Source organism: Scatophagus argus, chromosome 2 (assembly GCF_020382885.2).
Source record: "Scatophagus argus isolate fScaArg1 chromosome 2, fScaArg1.pri, whole genome shotgun sequence".
Classification (NCBI taxonomy): domain Eukaryota; kingdom Metazoa; phylum Chordata; class Actinopteri; family Scatophagidae; genus Scatophagus; species Scatophagus argus.
This window is the reverse complement of record NC_058494.1, coordinates 28,345,496-28,364,362: the sequence shown is the minus strand read 5'-3', so window position 1 is coordinate 28,364,362 and position 18,867 is coordinate 28,345,496. Positions and strand designations below refer to the sequence as shown.

The window sequence follows — 18,867 nt, the reverse complement described above, 5'->3', positions numbered from 1 at the left end:
AATATTAAAAACACACTGTTGTGACTGAGACCAATCGGACAGGAGTAAAGCTACACGACACTCATGGTTCTTTAATATCTGAAGGAAAGACGTTGCATTCTGCCATCATCTTTACATCAGCTGATTCGTTTCATTCATTTGTACAATCAGCTGCTGTTGCCAAAAACCAACCGCATCACAGAACATTATGACAGACGTCCATGCTAGCAGTATTCATTGAGGTTATGTATGCACTCACACACTCTCACACACAAACACACACACAGTAATCAGTATCCACCACTGCAGCAGCTCAGGTTCAGGGTTCATGGTGTCACTACAGCAAACATCCTTTAAGGCCTTCAACATCAAACTGAGTATCCTCTTGAGCACAGAGATATTTCAAACTGTGGAGATATTTGTCTGCTCCAGTTGCCTTGAACATCCAAAGCCCTGCAGGTTTTCCCAGCAGGATGAAGGGCCTCCTTCATCACCACGACTGTTTGTCATCACTACAGTAGAGGTGGGTCATGCTCCTTATACAACAAAATTAAAAAGGCATATGCAATAAGATATGGGTCTAAAGTTCAGGAGGTATGTGAGGATGAATCATCCAATCATGGATGTCAGCAGTCAGAGGGAACCAGAGACCAGAGTAAGTAAAAATAACCTTCAGAAATCCACCAGGAGCGCCAAGAACACAGAATTTGTCAGGAACCTCTGGAACTTCTTTATTAGAACTATTCCATCTCCATCAGATCCTTCAGCCCTCGATGAACTGAACACCTCCAGACCTTTTGACAAGTAAAAATGATAGAAACCTGATCATTTGCAGCTGACACCTGAGAAGTTTCATCACAGGAACCTGTCACAATATGCTGGAACAGATGTGTTTCGAACTTGTTCAACTGTGCAAGAACCTAAAAGAACAACCTTTAGACAAATAATAAGAACCTGACACGTCATACAGGAAGCTACTGAAACCACTGGAAATCCATCAACTGTCAGGAATCTGTAGCAACATTCAGACATTTATTTAACAGAAACTATACGAGCCTGTCAGAACCCAGCAGAACTCTTATTTACTCTCATATAAACTCTTGAAAAATGACAGCAACTTGTCTGACTGCCTAGAAGTTAAAGGATCCTCCAGGAACCTTTGGAATCTTAAGAAACGCAAGTTGTTTTGAACCTTTTAGACCTTTAAAGAACATACAGTCCAGCAGAACATTTATTTATTAGTGTGAAAAAAACCCTACTAGAACTATTCAGAAACCTGTCAGAACTGCTGCATGTCCTTTAGAACCTTTAAAAATATATCAACTATCAAGAACCTATTACAAGCTTTAGACCAAACCTTTAGACAAATTACATAAATTATAGGAATCTGTCAGAATCAGAAAGGAATCTGATGGAACCTTTACAAATACACCAGAATTATTAATGAAGAATCTGTTTGTTTGAACCTTTTCGGATCAGAACTTTTAGAAGCCCTTAATATGGCAGTAGGCCTCCAGTGAGGAGAATATAATATACATTAACCACAGGCTGAAGAACAGGCAGGTGGTGAGGATCTTGGGGACTCTGGGTCCACCAAGCTCTCCACCTATCTCGGGCCGGCGGCGGTAGATGAGGACAGCGATGCAGATGAAGGCAAAGATGGTAAACAGTGTGACGGAGAAAGCCAGTGTTCCCGGGTCTACCCTGAACTCTTGGCCTTTGGAGTAGTGGTAGATGGCAGCGATGGACCAGGCCACGCCAATACCCAGGAAAACATTAACGGCGTTACTTCCGGTCACGTTGCCAATGGAGGCGTCAGCGTATTGGTCCTGGATTGCTGCAACCTTACTGGCAAAGGTGTCTGAAAGTGGAAAGGAGATTCAAACCTAAGATGTTTACCTTCTGCATTGAATAGTTTAAGATAAAACTAAAATAATAAAAAAGACAAAATTAAATGTGACTGTCAGTTTTTTTTAATAACCCTATTGATGTCATAGTCTCATAAGTGAAACTAAATCAACTACAGTCAGAGGAATAATCCTGCTTTCACTGACCGATGCAGCCCAGGGCCAAAACATGTAAAAAACCAAACCTCCTAAGAACCTTCTTTCACACATGTTCAGTCTTGGCACAGTCCAAAGTGACTTTAGACGAGGGCTTGCTGACCCTGCCCCGGAGCAGAGTTAGTCCAGTTTGTGAGGCTATCCAGTGAAAACTACTTAAACACAGGGCTAATAGGTGCCAGTGTGAATTAACAGCTCAGATTTTTACTCATTGTTAAAGTTTCATTGGACAGAAGCTAAATAAAGGTGTTGTTCTGTACTTCAAAGTGAGGACAGTGTTCTGGTTTGTATCAGACCTGGTACAGACGTGCCCAAAGCTACGAACACCACAGCAGTGACAGAGTCTTTGAGGCCAACGGTGCAGCCGAAATGTGAGGCCAGGTCACCGATGATCGCCGTCAGAATGCCGATGACAATGATTGAGACGACAAAGCAAGCCCAACCGTTCCAGTAGTCGGTGGGAGGAACGAAGGCAAACAGAAGCTTCCAGAAAACAGTGAGGAAATGCATGACGTAGTCAACGCAGGAGGGCAGCTTCTCCTCCCCACATTCGTCCTCGTCATCATCACCTGGGCAGGAAGGCGAGCCAGAGTCAGGAGTCACAGTGGAGTCATGTCTCAAGCTCTTTCAGGTTAAGACTTTTAATTTTCATTTGAGTCAACAATGGAGTCTAATTTGTACCACCTTGGAAACAGAAACCTTTTTCAAAATTCAAGGACAAGTTTGGCTTTGGTCAGGTTCTTACCAGAGCTGACTGTGATGGCGTCTACAAACTGCTCTCTCCAGCTGTTCGTTCCAATCACCAGGGCCAGGTTGGTCTTCTTCAAAAGTTTATCCACGGTGCTCTGAAAGGCAGCAGGTCACAGGAAACCATACAGTGACAGTGACATTACAAATCTTCCATACAGTTTGGTCATCAATCCGGTGATCAGTCTGAGAGCTGACAGTTTGCACACCTTAAACTCATATGACTCCTCAATGATGACCTCCAGTTTGACGTGCTCGCCAAGCATCGGTCTGCCCATCTCAGCGATTCGCCTCTCCTCCTTCTCCTTCTTGGTCAAAACCTCCTCACACCCCTCCTCTGAGAGAGAGAGAGTTTGGAGTCTCATCACCAACGCTTTGTGGTCAACAGGAGTGGACTGACTGACAGACTACAGGTGGTGGACAGAGGACGTACCTGTGATGTTGATGATGGTGGAGGGGACAGGGTGGTCTCGTCCCTGGACCTTCCTGTAGATGTCTCTGCCTGAAACCAAACACTTCTGATTCATGATGTCAAAAAGTGCACCCAAACCAAAGAAAGTCCAGGAACATCACAGTCTCCATCTACAACACCAATGTTCTGTTCAAAGTTCTGTAAAAATCTGAATAAAACTGATGACTTTTGTTGGTTGAAGTCTGACTGGATGATCAGCAGTATCAACTCTGGACAGACTCTTGAGTGTTTAACGTCAGGTGTTGGCCACATGGTCATGAAGCTGAAACAAACATCAACATGATGTTTAATCTGACATTATGAGAATAAGAGCTGCTGTGTTTTTGAATAAAGCTGAAGAGAAAAATGTTGACATGACCGACAGGAAACATGTCTAAAAGTTGTTTCATCAGACCAGAGAATTTTGTTTCTCCTGGTCTGAGAGTCCTTCAGGTACCTCTTGGCAAACTCCAGGTGGGCTTTCATATGCATGTTACTAAGGAGTGGCTTCTGTCTGGCCATACAGGCCTGATTGGTGAGGTGTTGTGGAAATGGTTGTCCTTCTTGAAGTTTCTCCACAGAGCAACACTGGAGCTCTGTCAGAGTGACCATTGGGTTCTTGGTCACCTCCCTGACTAAGGCCCTTCTACCCCGATCATTCAGTTTAGTTGGGAGGCCAGCTCCAGGAAGAGTCCTGGTGGCTCCAAACTTCTTCCACTTATGGATTATGGAGGCCACTGTGCTCTTTGGGACCTTTAATGCAGCAGAAATGTTTCTGTACCCTTCCCCAGATCTGTGCCTCCACACAATCCTGTCTCAGAGGTCTACAGATGATTCCTTTGACTTCATGGCTTGGTCTGTGCTCTGTCAACTGTGCTTATATAGACAGGTGTGTGCCTTTCCAAATCACAGCCAATCAGCTGAATTTACCACAGGTGGACTCAACTCAAGTCTTAGAAACCTCTGAAGGATGATCAATGGAAACAGGAAGCACCTGAGCTCAGTTTTGAGTGTCATGGCAAAGAGTGTGAATGCTCTTATGTGTTCCATTTTTTTGTTTTTCATTTTTAATAAATTTGCAAAAAAATCAAGCAAACTTGTTTCACTTTGTCATTATGAGATATTTTGTGTAGAATTTTGGGGGAAAAAAATGAATTTAATACATTTTGGAATGAGACTGTAACACAAAAAAATGAAAAATTTCTGGATGCACTGCAAGCAGCATTCAGAAACTCAAAAAACATAACTAGATAATTAGGGCTAAAAAATTAGAATACCAGTACCTGTAAAATGGTCTGACTGTTCAATACACCTCATGTGAATAGAAGCATTCAGAGTTACGAGGCCACCACCTTTATCAAACACAGACTGTGTGGCTTTGTGGTGACTGACTGCATGAGAAAGCATACAAATAGATTTAAATCTGTCAGATTTAAAGGATCAGATGGGTTGTTTTGGTCAGTGCCTTAAACATATTGTCTTACTGATCACTGCACTTGATCAAGTTCAAGCTGTCACAGTTCAACACTTGAGGGGTTGGATAAGGAAGTGGATTGTGACCTTCATTGTGTTGGTTTATCTGTTTGTCAGCAGGACTGCGGAAAAACTACTGGTCCAGTTTTCATGAAACGTAATGCAAGAGTGAACGATGGGCCAAGAAAGGAGTGGATCCAAATCACAGGGTGGATACACCGTATATGTTTCACTTTGCATATTAAGTAAAGTATGATGTTCTTCCAGTAATTTTGGAGATAAGTCCAGGCTTATGGCAGATTTGCATGTGATAGAACTGTGACCTACTGGTCTTGGTGGAGGTATGTACTCTTCTAGTAGTAAACAGTAACGTAGTAACTGTCTGCCAGTCATCTGTGTCCACACATGCTGCAGGCAGATACGTAATGCTCACTGGGCAGCAGGAAGAGAGACCCTTCCAACACATTATGTGACAACAAATAGAAACCTGAAATCCTGTGTGCGCTCGGTTAGGGGTTAGTGTTGTCCATGGCATACTGAACCTGCAGGTGTGAGGATGAATGAAGGTGGGGATGGACTTCAGCAGTATGCAACCAGAAATCACACTGAAGGTACAGTAAACAGTATTTCCAGATGTTCTCAGCTGACATCTGTATTATGTCTGAAGTTGGACATAATATTAAAGACAGGCTCTCATTTAACAAGAAGGTGGAGGCTTTTTGTTGTTTTTACTTTAGATATATATATATCTATTTGTATGAATTGGACAGATGGTAGCAAAGAGGCAGGAACTGAAAGGAGGTCCCGGTGGAGTTCAAGTACAGCTACAGATTCACCTACAGGTGTAGCCCAGCAGGTCAGTGATCTGCATGTGGAGTAAAACACATTCGGCTGGGAGAGCTGGTCCAGCAGCAGATCTTGATGATGGTATTAAATCTAAAACAAACAGGATGCAGGCACTCCAGGTGCTGCAAGATGAAGTGGAGTCATTTCTACAACATCGTGCAAATGACGGGTCCATGACGGGTCAGTGATGACTTTTGGGTGGTACAGCACATAGCTTTCTAATGACTGACTGACTGACTACAGGGTCAGTAAGACTTGTGGTCCTTGGTCTGGTGGTGGACTGATGCTTTGGCTTTCAAATCCACATTAGAACTCGTTTGGGTTGCTGACAATGTGTAAGTTATGAGTGGAGTCGGGGGACTGAGGTTTCTAGTTTGCGGTCTAAGTGATGCCCCCCATACAGAGGCAGAACCATCTGTCGAGAAGAGCCGTTGAGGTTTTGCTTTGCACCTTAGTCTTTAAGATCCAGTCGCAGCAGGAAGTCACACAGAAAAATGAACCTGAAATGTGTGATTCTGCAGGGCTGGTTGGTGAGCTGCTGTGGCTGGTCAGACAACAGAAGCCCTACAGGAAGCTGATAATGAATGTAGTCGGCTGTGTTCATTTGTAGAAAGGTTTCATGTTTGCGCACACTTTTGTTCCCATGAATGAGGACAAGCAGTGCTGTCGGTTTTCAGATGTTTTTACGTTTAATGGTGGCGTTTGTGCCTCCACGCAGTGATAAATGAGAGCTGGCTGACGTGCTTCACTGTGGCATTAAAGCGCTGCATCTCTGCAAACACCAAGCCAGCACTGAGAGGTTTCTTACCATTCAGCTGTTTGTCTGGTAAGAAGTCATACAAACAGAATCAGTTAACGCAGATCAACAATAAATGATCCCACATTAAACCATGAAAGAGATGAGACAAAGTGATGAAGAAAGTGTTTGAGTTCGCCTACCTGTTTTGACGAATCCACCTAAAAGGTTAGAAAACATGAAACAAGTCAACATTGTCTCTGATGTCAGTGACTCTTAAATAATACAAACAGCCACAGAAGACTTGAATCAATGTTTGACAGCAGACAGACGTAGAGAACAAGACAGAATGACAGACCAGCTTACCGACTTCCTGAAGCAACACAGCTGAAGAGAGGAAACAGACGAAAGAGAAGTCAGAGGCAAAATACAGCAGAGAAACAAGCAGGCAGGTAAAGGAAGAGGAGGTCAGATCCACGACGGTGCAGGTCTGGTAACAGCCGCAACCTTTCAGTCCACTTTGGTTTGAGTCCTCACTAAGCTGCATGTTTTCAGTGATATGAACGTTGTTCTCCACCCCTCTGAAAAATCATCTGCAGCTGCAAATCATTCATGGACATTCATCTTGAAAACTGCAGCTGACTGAAAATAAACATGTTCATTGGCAGGTTTGGGTTTGAGGACTATAAAGACACACGGAGAACCGGACTCTGAAGTCCAAAATGTTGGACTGTAAGAAAACACATTAGTGTTGGTTAATAAATTATGTTTCTGCTGTGAATTCTAGTGTTCAGTTTTTAATGTTAGACGTGCTACGAAGCAGGCACACAGGTGACAAAGGATACATGTCCACACCTGTCCTAACCTGTCCACACCTGACCTAATCTGTCCTAACCTGTCCTAACCTGTCCACACCTGACCTAACCTGTCCTAACCTGTCCACACCTGACCTAATCTGTCCTAACCTGTCCACACCTGACCTAATCTGTCCTAACCTGTCCTAACCTGTCCTAACCTGTCCACACCTGTCTTAACCTGTTCACCCCTGACCTAACCTAACCTAACCTGTCCACACCTGACCTAACCTGTCCACACCTGTCCACACCTGTCCTAATCTGTCCTAACCTGTCCACACCTGTCCTAACCTGTCCACACCTGACCTAATCTGTCCACACCTGTCCTAACCTGTCCACACTTGTTCTAACCTGTCCGCATCTGACCTAATCTGTCCACACCTGTCCACACCTGACCTAATCTGTCCACACCTGGCCTAACCTGTCCACACCTGACCTAATCTGTCCACACCTGGCCTAACCCGTCCAGACCCATTCTAACATCTTCACATCAACCCAAAACTAAACTGTGTCTCTCCATGTCACAGTCTGTCATATCCCATTTTGTCCTGCCTGTTCTGTCAGTCCAGTCTATCCAAATATGTCCAGATTTGTCCTTTTGTTCAGACCGTTCTTAACATGTCTTAACCAACTGTAACCACTGCCACTCCCAAGGTGTCCAAACTGCCCAAATGTCTTGTACAGCTAAACCGTCCCAAAGTGTAGGCCCTAACCTGTCCAGATCTGTCTTAACATGTCCAACAATGTTCCAGTCGGTCCCTATTACTACCACCCTGTCCTATCTAGGACAACCTCTTCAAACATGTCCAGACCTGTCTGTCTTACCATATCCTGGCCAGTTGAAAGTATCCCACCCCGTCCTAATTGTCCCATTACACTGTAACCCCCCATAACAACACCAAACCAGTTTGAACCAGTCCCCACCTTACCCAGCTACTCCCAATTAGTCCCTTCACCAACTACTCTGAATCAGTCCTAATGTTCCCTGACCCAACCAGTCCAAAGTAGGCCAACCTGTCCTGAAGTTGATGTAAATAGCCCCAACCAGTCTCAGGTTCTCTTGACTGGTTGCCTGACATGGTTCATCTTAACCAGCAGCTCATGGCGTTGTGAAGGAGAAGGCAGTGCAGCAGCAGTTAACGGTCCAAACTAAGCAAAAGCAGGAAAAGAGCGCCTCAAGGCAGATGACAGAAAGGGCAAAGGTCATCCGAGAGTTCAGGGTGCACCTTCGCACCTGTCCATCTCCTCCTGTTCCAATATGGCTCCTGCAGCTCTAAGTAGAAGCTGGCCTGCTTATCGTACTCTTCATGGTCAATTATTCTAACAGCTATGGTCTTCCTGTGGACAGAAGAGTAGAGACACCAAGAGTGGGAGGGGAGTCAGGGGCCATGCATTAGTTCACCAATACACAAGCAAATATGTCATTGTTATGGTGCTGGAGTCACCTTAATAACAGGTATGAGGAGGAAATTTAGTGCTTGGTGCTTATGCTTAGGTTTTGAGCATAACTTTTAACAGTCATTTTGCGTGTCACGCACATATCGTCATCATGTAAAACACGAACTGTCTGTCCAAGAAGGAAATAGAGCTGCTGCACGTAAGCTTGGCGTAAATGAATCAACGGTGAGACGCTGGAGACGGCAGCGTGAAGAACTGACGCAATGCAAAAAGACGACAAAAGCTTTCGGAGGTCATAAAAGCAGACGGCCCAGACTTGAAAACGTATGTCATGCTACAATGTGGACACCTGCGGCTTATAGTCAAGTGCGGCCTATATATGTACAAATATTATTATTATTATTTAATTTGGTGGGTTCGGCTTATACTGAGGTGCATTCTATAGTCCAGAAAATACAGTAATTAAAGGGGCATTACAATCAAATCAGTGAAATTAAATGTTTTTCTGACTTCCTCAGGGTATCGAGTCATGCAGATTCTGGATTTGATTTCTTTGGTCTGGGGCCTCTTTAAGTCAATAGTTTATGAAGCTTGTGGACATAAAAAGTTAAAAAGAATCCAAATCCAAAGGTGCATTTCGGGAACAAACATCCAGTCAACACCTTCAGATCAGGCGTGTCCCTCCTCTTTAGCTACGGCTTCACCAGGCGCGACATGCGGATCTGTTTGTAGTTTCAGAATGAAAAATGTTTAATGCAAATTAAAGAGTGTCAGCGTTGATGAGACGTTCAAGTGTTCTGACACCTCAACACGTCTCGTTAGCACCCTGAGCTCTTCATTCTGTTCACTGTGACTGTGAAGGTCAAAGTCCCACTGATCAGTGATGCTTTTCCCTCTGAGGTCTTGAGGTGAGTTTGGATTAACAAAGGTTAACTCTTATTAGTGATGAGGTGGGGTTACAGCACGGGAAGGCGACGCCCCCACCTTTCCTCTCACTCATCTCCAGCAGCTGAGGCTCGCCCATCTCTAGGAAGAAGTTCTTGTTTTTCTCATATTCTTCATCATCAATTATATTGATCTGAATAGTTTTGCTGAAACAGAAAAAGACAAAAGGCTGTAGAGGAGGAGGTGACACAGAACAAACAAGGTGGGCAAAAGGTGGATGAAGTCCAAGAAGCAGAGCTGGAGCTGGTGGTGGAGACTGCAGGGACAGACAGTTAGAGACGCAAGCTTTGACGGCGACCAGAAGAATAGTTTTGTTGCTGTCTGAAAATGAAATAAAACTCTTTTATTTACTATGAAACACTGAACACAAGCAGAGGTGGTTCAGTGACATCAGAAACATGAGATAAACATCTTAATCTGGTCCTCTGGGTTCACGTCCTCTGCTCAGATCATCGGCTGGTGACGATGAGGACGTTTTACCTGACGACCTGCTGGCCTCGGCCTCAGTCTGTCGGCGTGACACACTGACCCTGTCAGACCTGCTGACACACCTTGTTGGAGGGGATGACAGTTAGGATAAATGATGAGTTTCCAGTTCAGTTTGAAGCTTGTTTAAGTCTCACGTGATTCAAAGACACCTGATGACACAGTCTGTCAGGCTACAGGAGCCCTCATTGGACAGATCCAGTCTGCGTGTTTGTGTGTGTGTGATTGTGTGTGTGTCGTCTTCAACCATTTCCGTGTTTATTTAATGTCAGCAGATTGACTTTTTGTCATTTCAGGACACAAGACGTCACAGTTTTAGTTTTTTGCAGGATTTTTTGTGCTTCAGGTCGATTTTACACCAAATGAACTTCATTCTGTTGCTATAAGAATCAATACTCTGATCCAATGTGAAGGTTAAATCAAATCTGTCACTTAATCTTTGTTCATAATCGATTACAATTAAGGTTTTATGTTTCCTGATAATAAGAACCGGGAGACACCAGTTTACATGAGTGCACAGCACAAGACGATTCATTCAAGGGGACATTTTTGGGGACATTCTCTGTCTCTGTCTGTCTGGACTAAAAGAGGCCCAAAGCCTCTGCAGATCTGTGGAGAATCTGTCGACAACCAGCAGAGTTAGTGGCTTATTGTCAGTGTAAAAACACTGATGAGAGGAGCTTTATGTGCAGTCCCACATCAGGCTGCTTGTGGCGGATCAGTTTTCTGCAGAGGGAAACAGAGACGTGGCTGCCGGCCAGCGGCGACCTCCCCCGTGTTCGGATCTGAGAGGAACCGGCTGCAGCCATCAGTCTGCTTTATGGGCTGAGGCCTGGACGATGAGCAGGATCCTGCTGCTGCTCGACACAGGCTGCCTAATAAGGCAGAGAGCTGTGTGATGTTTATCAGTCCAACACACCAGGAGCCCGTCTGGACCACAAAAGACTTCTGAGACACAGAGCTGGAAATCAGCTCACACTCACCAAAGGGTGGTTTGAGATAAGATGAAATAAAGAGTCACAGGAAGAAAGAAACTCACACTCAACTCCCAGTGGAACCAGTCCACCCATCCCCCTGTCCCAGTGGAACCAGTCCACCCATCCCCCTGTCCCAGTGGAACCAGTCCACCCAGCTTCTCTGTCCCAGTGGAACCAGTCAACCCAGCTTCTCTGTCCCAGTGGAACCAGTCCACCCAGCCCCCCTGTCCCAGTGCAACCAGTCCACCCAGCTTCTCTGTCCCAGTGGAACCAGTCCACCCAGCTTCTCTGTCTTAAATGTTCCTGGTAGCAGCAACATAATATAAAGTTGGTGATGACGTTCTAACATCCTGTGATTCTCTGTTATCTGACTGCTGATTGGAGGAAAATGAACTTTACCTCATGAATGTAAGAGGTGGAGGATTACACAAAGAACCAGAGTCTCTGCTGTGTGCTGAGCTCAGTCAGAGGCTGGAGGATGTAGTGCAGGACTGTTGAATCAGACTGACTTAGAGCTGCATCTAATCAACGGGACTCACTGGACTGGAGGTTACCTGGCACGTGAACACCTACACTGCTGCTTCAACAAAGTAAAACATGGAAGATTTATAAGGTTTCGATGTTTTAATATTGCTGTGTGAGTACCAGTCTGGTGTCCATGTGATAACTCGGTCTATATAAGGCTCTGCCAGCAGCTCACTCTGCGTAGCCGCAGGCTAACGTCCTCATCAATAAACGGAAACAAAGAACAATCGTGGCACCTTTTCCATTCCAAGACGCCGTGCACTTTGCTCACAGCCAGCGGCCGTGTTTATGTTCTGGAAATAAATATGTTGTCATTACATTCCCGCTGCCCACAGACACGGAAAGAGTCTGACTGCTGCTATGTGAGGCATGTAAACCTGAAGCTAGCAGTCACATGACCGTGTGGAGGTCAGGCTTTACCAGCACCGTGGAGAGGAAGACTTTTCATAAATCTAACAGTGTCTTATGGTCAAATGACCCCCCCATGTTGTACCTGCTGTGTTAAACTCAGTCAATAATAGATCACAAATTAAATGAGACACTGGCCTCGAGTCATTTGGCACGTCTGAGCGACACACAACCAGGTTCTGGAAACCAGACCTCAGCTCCTTGGCTCCTTCAAATTACCTTTATGTACAACTGCTTGTCAACAGCAAATCTGTCTTCAACAGGGACACCCAAAGACAACCAGTCACTGTTTTCATTAACATACTGAGCAAATGTTGTTAATTAACGCATGTGGAAAGGTGAGGAATTAATACAAAACACATCACATTCACTAGCAAAGCATTTCATTTGTGTATGTTTTCATGAACCTTTAAACAACATTTTCCCACCCTTAAACAACACACAGACCACCGGGTCAGAGCCCTGGATCCTGGGGTGACAGTCCTGGACCTGAACCACACCACGTCCACACAGACCACAGTGTTAGTTCAGTCACATAAATGAACACAACGCAGGCTGCCGTTACGTTGCAGATGGATTATTGGGTTCCAGGGTTCAAGGAGTTAATATAAAACGAGTTTCCACAGGGTTCTGTCATTCAGTGGAGCCGAGACCACAGAGCGAGACAGACGGGCAGACAGACAGGCAGACAGAGCGAGACAGACAGGAACACAGACGGGCAGACGGGCAGACAGACAGACAGAGCGAGACTGACAGAAACACAGATAGGAACACAGACGGGCAGACAGGCAGACAGACAGGCAGACAGACAGACAGGCAGGCAGGCAGACAGACAGAGAGAGACTGACAGAAACACAGACGGGCAGACAGGCAGACAGATAGACAGACAGACAGGCATGGAGGCAGATAGACAGACAGGCAGACAGGCAGACAGGCAGACAGACGTGGAGGCAGACAGACGGGCAGACAGACAGGCAGACAGAGCGAGACAGACAGGAACACAGACGGGCAGACGGGCAGACAGACAGACAGAGCGAGACTGACAGAAACACAGATAGGAACACAGGCAGACAGACAGACAGAGAGAGACTGACAGGAACACAGACGGGCAGACAGGCAGACAGATAGACAGACAGACAGACAGACATGGAGGCAGACAGACAGACAGGCAGACAGACAGGCAGACAGACGTGGAGGCAGACAGACAGGCAGACAGATAGACAGACATGGAGGCAGGCAGACAGACAGGTGGGCAGACAGATAGACAGACAGACAAAGAGAGACTGACAGGAACACAGACAGGCAGACAGATAGACAGACAGACAGACAGACAGGCAGGCAGGCAGGCAGACAGACAGAGAGAGACTGACAGGAACACAGACGGGCAGACAGATAGACAGACAGACAGGCAGACAGGCGTGGAGGCAGACAGACAGACAGGCAGACAGGCAGACAGACAGACAGGCGTGGAGGCAGACAGACAGACAGACAGGTGTATCCAGAAACATCTGTGAGAAAATATGATTTCTGCCTCTGCCTTCCAGGATATATAGATAGATAGATACTTATATTCAGATGTTTCTGAATTTTGTGGTTTCTTGTGATGGTCCAACAATCTTAATGTTTTAATCTAAACAGAACTAAACCCCGTGTGATCACATTAATGTCAGTGTTTCCAGGTAAAAGTATGAGTCCATCAAAGGGATGAAGCAGAAGGTCACAAAGGCCTGGAGGTGTTGTTGCTACAGGGAGTCACTGCTGACGCTGTGGTCCACCTTGGACTCATTATGAACTAATCAGCCCCTGGCCAACCTCCACATCCTGACACCCTGACCAGGATAACCTGCCCGGTTTGTTAACTTGACCCTCATCTAAATGTCACCTCACATACAAAGAACCACAAGGGGACCAATGGTCAAATAAAACTCAATATGGTCATAAATCATTCAAACAGTACAGTTTGAACACATCAGATGTGCTTGTTGATGTATTGAGATTTGTTAATAAATACATTCATGACGATACTTTTTATAATTTTTACTTACAAGATCTCATCATTGTCAAACTCCAGGACGCCATGTGTGTCCTCAAAGTCCTCGCCCCCTCCTTTAGCTGTACCCTCCATGGTTTTGTAAGGCACCACCACAACGCCGCGAGCTCCCGAGGTCCGGATCACCTTCACCTCCATCACTCCGATGCTCTCGCTCACGGTCACCACTGGCTCCTCAAATGTAAAGATCCCTGCATGGTCGTCGTCGAAGATGGTGACTGTGGCCGTGCACGGTAGACCTAAACCTGCGAGGGCGTCCACGTGGTTTTCCTCACATTCACCTGAACCTGTGCTCTCTGATATGACCTTCACATTGCTGAGATGAACCAGGAAGTGCTCATCTTCCTCAAAGATATCATCGTCAATAATGTCAATGCGGATTTCCTTCTCTGTCTCGCCTGGTTTGAACACAACAGTTCCTTCAGTGAACTGGTAGTCAGAGCCGGCGTTTGCTGTGCCGTCTTCGGTCCGGTAATCCACCGACACTGTGGTTGTTAGGTCTCCCCCACGACGCACTACATTGAGTGCGACGCTGCCACAGTTCTCCAGACACTGGTAGGTGCCAGGGTCAAAGAACACCTTGGAGGAAAAATCGCTTAGTGAAACCTCGGAGCAGATATCGTGCTGGACGGCTCTCTTGGCTTGGTCGACGGCATGCTTCTTCAGTATGTTGCCCGCTCCTGTCATGATCCTGGTCGCCTGGCAGCGGTAGAACGCCCGGCTCTTCTGCTGCTGGGTTAAAAGTTGGTAGTTGGCGAGCTCCATCAGCTGCTCCACCTCCTTCTCAGGATGCTTCAGTTTCAGCTCTTTCAGGATCCTGGCCACCTCTCTGCGGGCCTCCTCCTCATCCAGGTCATTACAATCAAACGCCGTCTCCTCTCCATTGGAGTTGAGCATTTTCCCATCCATTTCAATGTCAACCTTGGAGGGAAGTTCTGGTTCTCCCTCTGTTTCGATGATCATTCCCTTTTGCTTCCCCGCTCGGTACCGTTTGTACATGTATTTGTAGAAAAGAAGTCTGCGGTCAGCCACGTAAGCAAGTCCAACACAAATGGGGAAGAAGAAGAGTGTGAGCAGGCCCTCCCATATTTCAACAACACCTGGAGACATGACAGCCAGGATCAGGTAAAGCCAGATGTATGCGAAGATGCTCCAGGTGGCGGTGACGAAAAACACCCTGAGGTGCTTCACCTTTCTGGTCTCTCCTTCGGGAATGACGGATACACAGAAGCCAATTATGACAAACATGTTGAATGCGGCGCTTCCTACGATGGTGTTGGGGCCCAGCTCACCGGCGTTAAAGTTGTGACCGCAAACTTCCACGACTGACAAAAGGATTTCTGGGGCAGAGGAACCCAGCGCCATTAGGGTCAGGTTGGACACTGTCTCGTTCCAGATGCGCACCGTCGTGGTAATCTTTTCGCCGTTCGGTTTCTTGATGGTGATCTGTCTCTCCTGGGAGGTGATGACCTCGATGGATGCCATGAAGCGGTCAGCAATGATGGAAACACCCAAGAACATGAACACCAATCCCACAAAGTAAATGGTGGCTCTGGCGAGACGGTCAGGGAAGGCCGGGTTTTCCGGCTTCCACACCGGCAGGATCACGCCTTCAATGCAGTCAGTGCTCCCTCCACATGTTCGGTTGCTGAGCGTGTTGTTGGACTTCAGGGTCAGACCTGAGCCTCCTGCTGCACAATACGGAGGTTCAATGGAGATGACGGTCAGGAACAGCAGCTGGTAAGTGGAAAACAATGTCGAGGTCCTGGCTTGGCTCATGGTGACGCTCCCTCAGACCTGCAAGACACAGGAGGAGGCTTCAGCACTTTTGGCTTTGCTGGAGATCCTGTCTGTTAAGCCCTGGGTTTCTGTCTTTTGGTTCATGTACCTTTACTTTGGTTTATCTTGACTGCTTTCTCCTCCCTGATGTGTTTCACCTGTGTCTCCTTATGTTGTCTATTTAGTCCTCGTCTTCCCTGTCACTGTCGTCTTCAGGTCAGGATTTGCGTTTGTCTCGTCATGCCATGTTTTTTGTCTCCACAGTATTTTGTTGTGCTGTTTTGAGTTTTTTTGATTAAAATTTAAACAGACTGTTGTTTTGGACCTGTGCCTCCCTGCCTCTCATTGACTCTGCACTGGGGTTCAGCACTCAAGGCTACACTTTGTGACAGAACAGCAATCAAGACAACAAAAGCAAAGCTACATGAAACAGGGACACACAGGGGAAGTGACACTTTCAAAATAAAACAGGACATGACAAAAACCTTGAACATAACACATGGAAACACACATGAAACGTGACACGTGGACTCAGAAACCCGGGACGTGACGCTGTCCTCCTGTCAGGCTTCTCCATGTGTCCATTTCTCTGAGACTGCAGAGCAAACAGGCTGCTTAATGCTGGTTACACAAACGTTATACTGTTGTTCTGTTCAGTCCAACAAAGAAAACAAACTGTGGTAATCAATAACTCATCCTCTAAGTCCTGAATCAACTGTAAATACTAGCTGTTAACTCATTTGCGTCTCCAGTGTTTCCTGGTTTGTATCACTGAAAACTGAATGATTTTGGGTCTTTAATTAGACCACATGATCTCTTTGGACTGTTTGGTCAGGAATTGATATACGATTTGTTCAATAACTGATAGATAATCAATAGATTCCAGATTCAAAGTACAGAAACGGCTTCTCTGCACAGTGAAATTGTTGCTTTGCTTTCCACTGCGAATGTCACTCGAGACAGAACATTAAAGTAAGAAAACAGAATAACTGAAGAACCAAAGCTAAAGAACATTTACGTGATGTGAGCACAGAGCAGACAGGATGTGTCAGATCCAGTCGTACAGTCTACATACAGTCTGCTGAAATCCTTCATTCAATTTCTGTATTCATGTAGCTTCATGTACTTTTGTTTTAGAACCAGACTGACTGGTTTATATTGTTATATAATGTATAGCACTTGTTCTGAATTTGTCATTTATTTTTTTATTTAGAAAAACGTTTTTCTTAAACTCAGCATATTTTCAAGGGCACTAAAGTAACTTTCTGCACCAGTATGACATCACTGTAATATTCTGACTTCAGTACTGCTGTGCTACTCATCCTACCACAGTATTAGGAGTATCACGAGTACCTCTGTAGCACATCTTCATAATGCTGTCACCACATGCAGAAACCTACCAGAGCTCACAGCTTCAGTATCTGACAGGAGAAAAACACTGAAGGAAGTTTTTATCAGAATCTCCACAAAAACCCCAGAAGAGTTTTCATCCTGCAGGCAGAAACTCTGGAAATAAACCAACTGCTGCTCCTCCAGAAGAACGACGAAGGTCTGCCAGGTGATGAGGAGACGAGAAACAGAAACAACATGACGCCAAACTAAAGCAGCACAGCACACTGCTGTCTGCCTGCCCTCTTCACCTCCTCCTCCTCCTCCTGCTGCTGCTGCTCCTCCTCCTCCTCCTCCTCCTCCTCCTCCCCCTGCTCCTCCTGCTGCCCCCCCCACACACCCACCCCACCCCCTTCCTCCTGCTGTCTGTCTCACTCGGCTTTGGAGTTAATTATCTTTAACCTGAAACTACACCTCCTCTCTAAAGTTCAGCTCTCCACCTTTATAAGGCAGACTGATGAGCTCACCTGTAGTTTACCTGTAAGTGTGGGCCTGTAGGGAAGAAACAGCTTGCAGGTGTGTGCACTCGTAACGTCAACATTAGCGGTAACTTTAAGATTTTCTGCAGGACCTTCCTGTTGTTTGGCTGCTGCACACGAAGGCAGAACAGAAGCTCATCCTGGACGCCGTGTTAACCCAAACAGGCAGCTCTGATTTCTGAAACAACCGAGTGCCTTTAAAAGCACATTTCATAAACAGATTCAGAGGATTCATTTAGTCCCAGTGTGGGTGCAGAGCACTTCTGTTGGTTGCACTTGATTGTTCACTGCGCTTCAGTCCGAACCAGCTCCCGACCACCACTAGAGGTCACCAGATCTCAGGTTTCACGTCAGCCTGCTACTGAAGCGTCAAACTTTTCTCAGTGTTGTTTCAGCCATCTGACAACAACATCAGTGCAACAGTAACACATCACTGAAATATTAAGATGTTGTGACATCAACACAACATTCCTTCACAGCTGCAAAACCTCTGGAGCGTCCATGCTAAGCAGCTCTGACCATTAAGATCTGCATCAAACGTTAACAGAACATTAACATAACTCACCCAGGCTGAACACCCAGAGATCAGGACTTTACTACTGCACAGCAACAGTACTTCAATACTACCTGAGGGGTACAACAGCATCGTCTTCTTCCCAGCAATGCAGAAGAATGAGCTCAGTGAAATCTGCTGCTTTTTGTCCCTTCTCTGAGCCGGTACTCACCTCTGGTCCTGGCACAGCAGCAGCAGAAGAAGAGAATGTGTTCAGGAGGGAGAGCTGCGAGCGATAACTGCTCTAAATTTAACAGAAACAGACATTGTTCTAAACATGGCCGCGTAGCTGCCTGCGAGCTGCTGCTTATCTGCTGTCCCAGTGGGCCATGGCCATACAAGGCTCTGCGGGGCCCGGGGCCATCGAGCGGCTCCTCGTCCCCGCCGACACGTGGGGGAGATAACGGCTAACAGCTAACGGGTCACAACAGGCAGGAATGCTGGGATAAGAGTCCCGTGTGACATCTGTGCAACCTTCAGAGCAGATCAACAGGAAGTCTGCTCAGACTGGCCTTCCTCCTGGTGTTGGATGATGACGACTCAAGTCAGCCCTGATGAATCACAGCTGATATAAACACTAATTCTGTCAAAACGTTTTCTTTGTCCTTTCATTCGCTGACTTTCTGCTCTGTGGGAGGCGAAATGAGGCAGAACGAGTCTGACACGCTCACATGCTAACAGGACGAAGATCAGCAGGTGTTCGCCATTTAGCATGTTAGCATGTTAGCA

At 46.1% G+C, this 18,867-nt stretch overlaps 1 protein-coding gene across 8 annotated transcripts; it reads right to left on the bottom strand.

Moving 5' to 3' along the window:
- Positions 1-52: 52 nt before the first annotated feature.
- On the bottom strand, positions 53-18,689 carry slc8a1a (solute carrier family 8 member 1a). Of its 8 annotated transcripts, none has more exons than XM_046377375.1 (11): positions 18,311-18,689; positions 13,934-15,735; positions 8,384-8,487; positions 6,662-6,682; positions 6,499-6,516; positions 6,368-6,382; positions 3,223-3,291; positions 2,999-3,126; positions 2,788-2,887; positions 2,339-2,611; positions 53-1,840 (listed from the first exon to the last, which is right to left on the bottom strand). In XM_046377375.1, exons 2-11 carry the CDS (start codon positions 15,715-15,717, stop codon positions 1,464-1,466), a joined length of 2,889 nt encoding a protein of 962 aa, XP_046233331.1. In that variant the 5' UTR covers positions 15,718-15,735; positions 18,311-18,689; the 3' UTR covers positions 53-1,463. The 8 variants fall into 8 exon arrangements, with proteins under 8 accessions (XP_046233331.1, XP_046233305.1, XP_046233324.1 ...); XM_046377349.1 differs by lacking the exon at positions 8,384-8,487 and adding an exon at positions 9,532-9,638 and having other exon boundaries at positions 18,311-18,686; XM_046377368.1 differs by lacking the exons at positions 8,384-8,487; positions 18,311-18,689 and adding exons at positions 9,532-9,638; positions 18,151-18,301.
- Between the last annotated feature and the right edge of the window lie 178 nt (positions 18,690-18,867).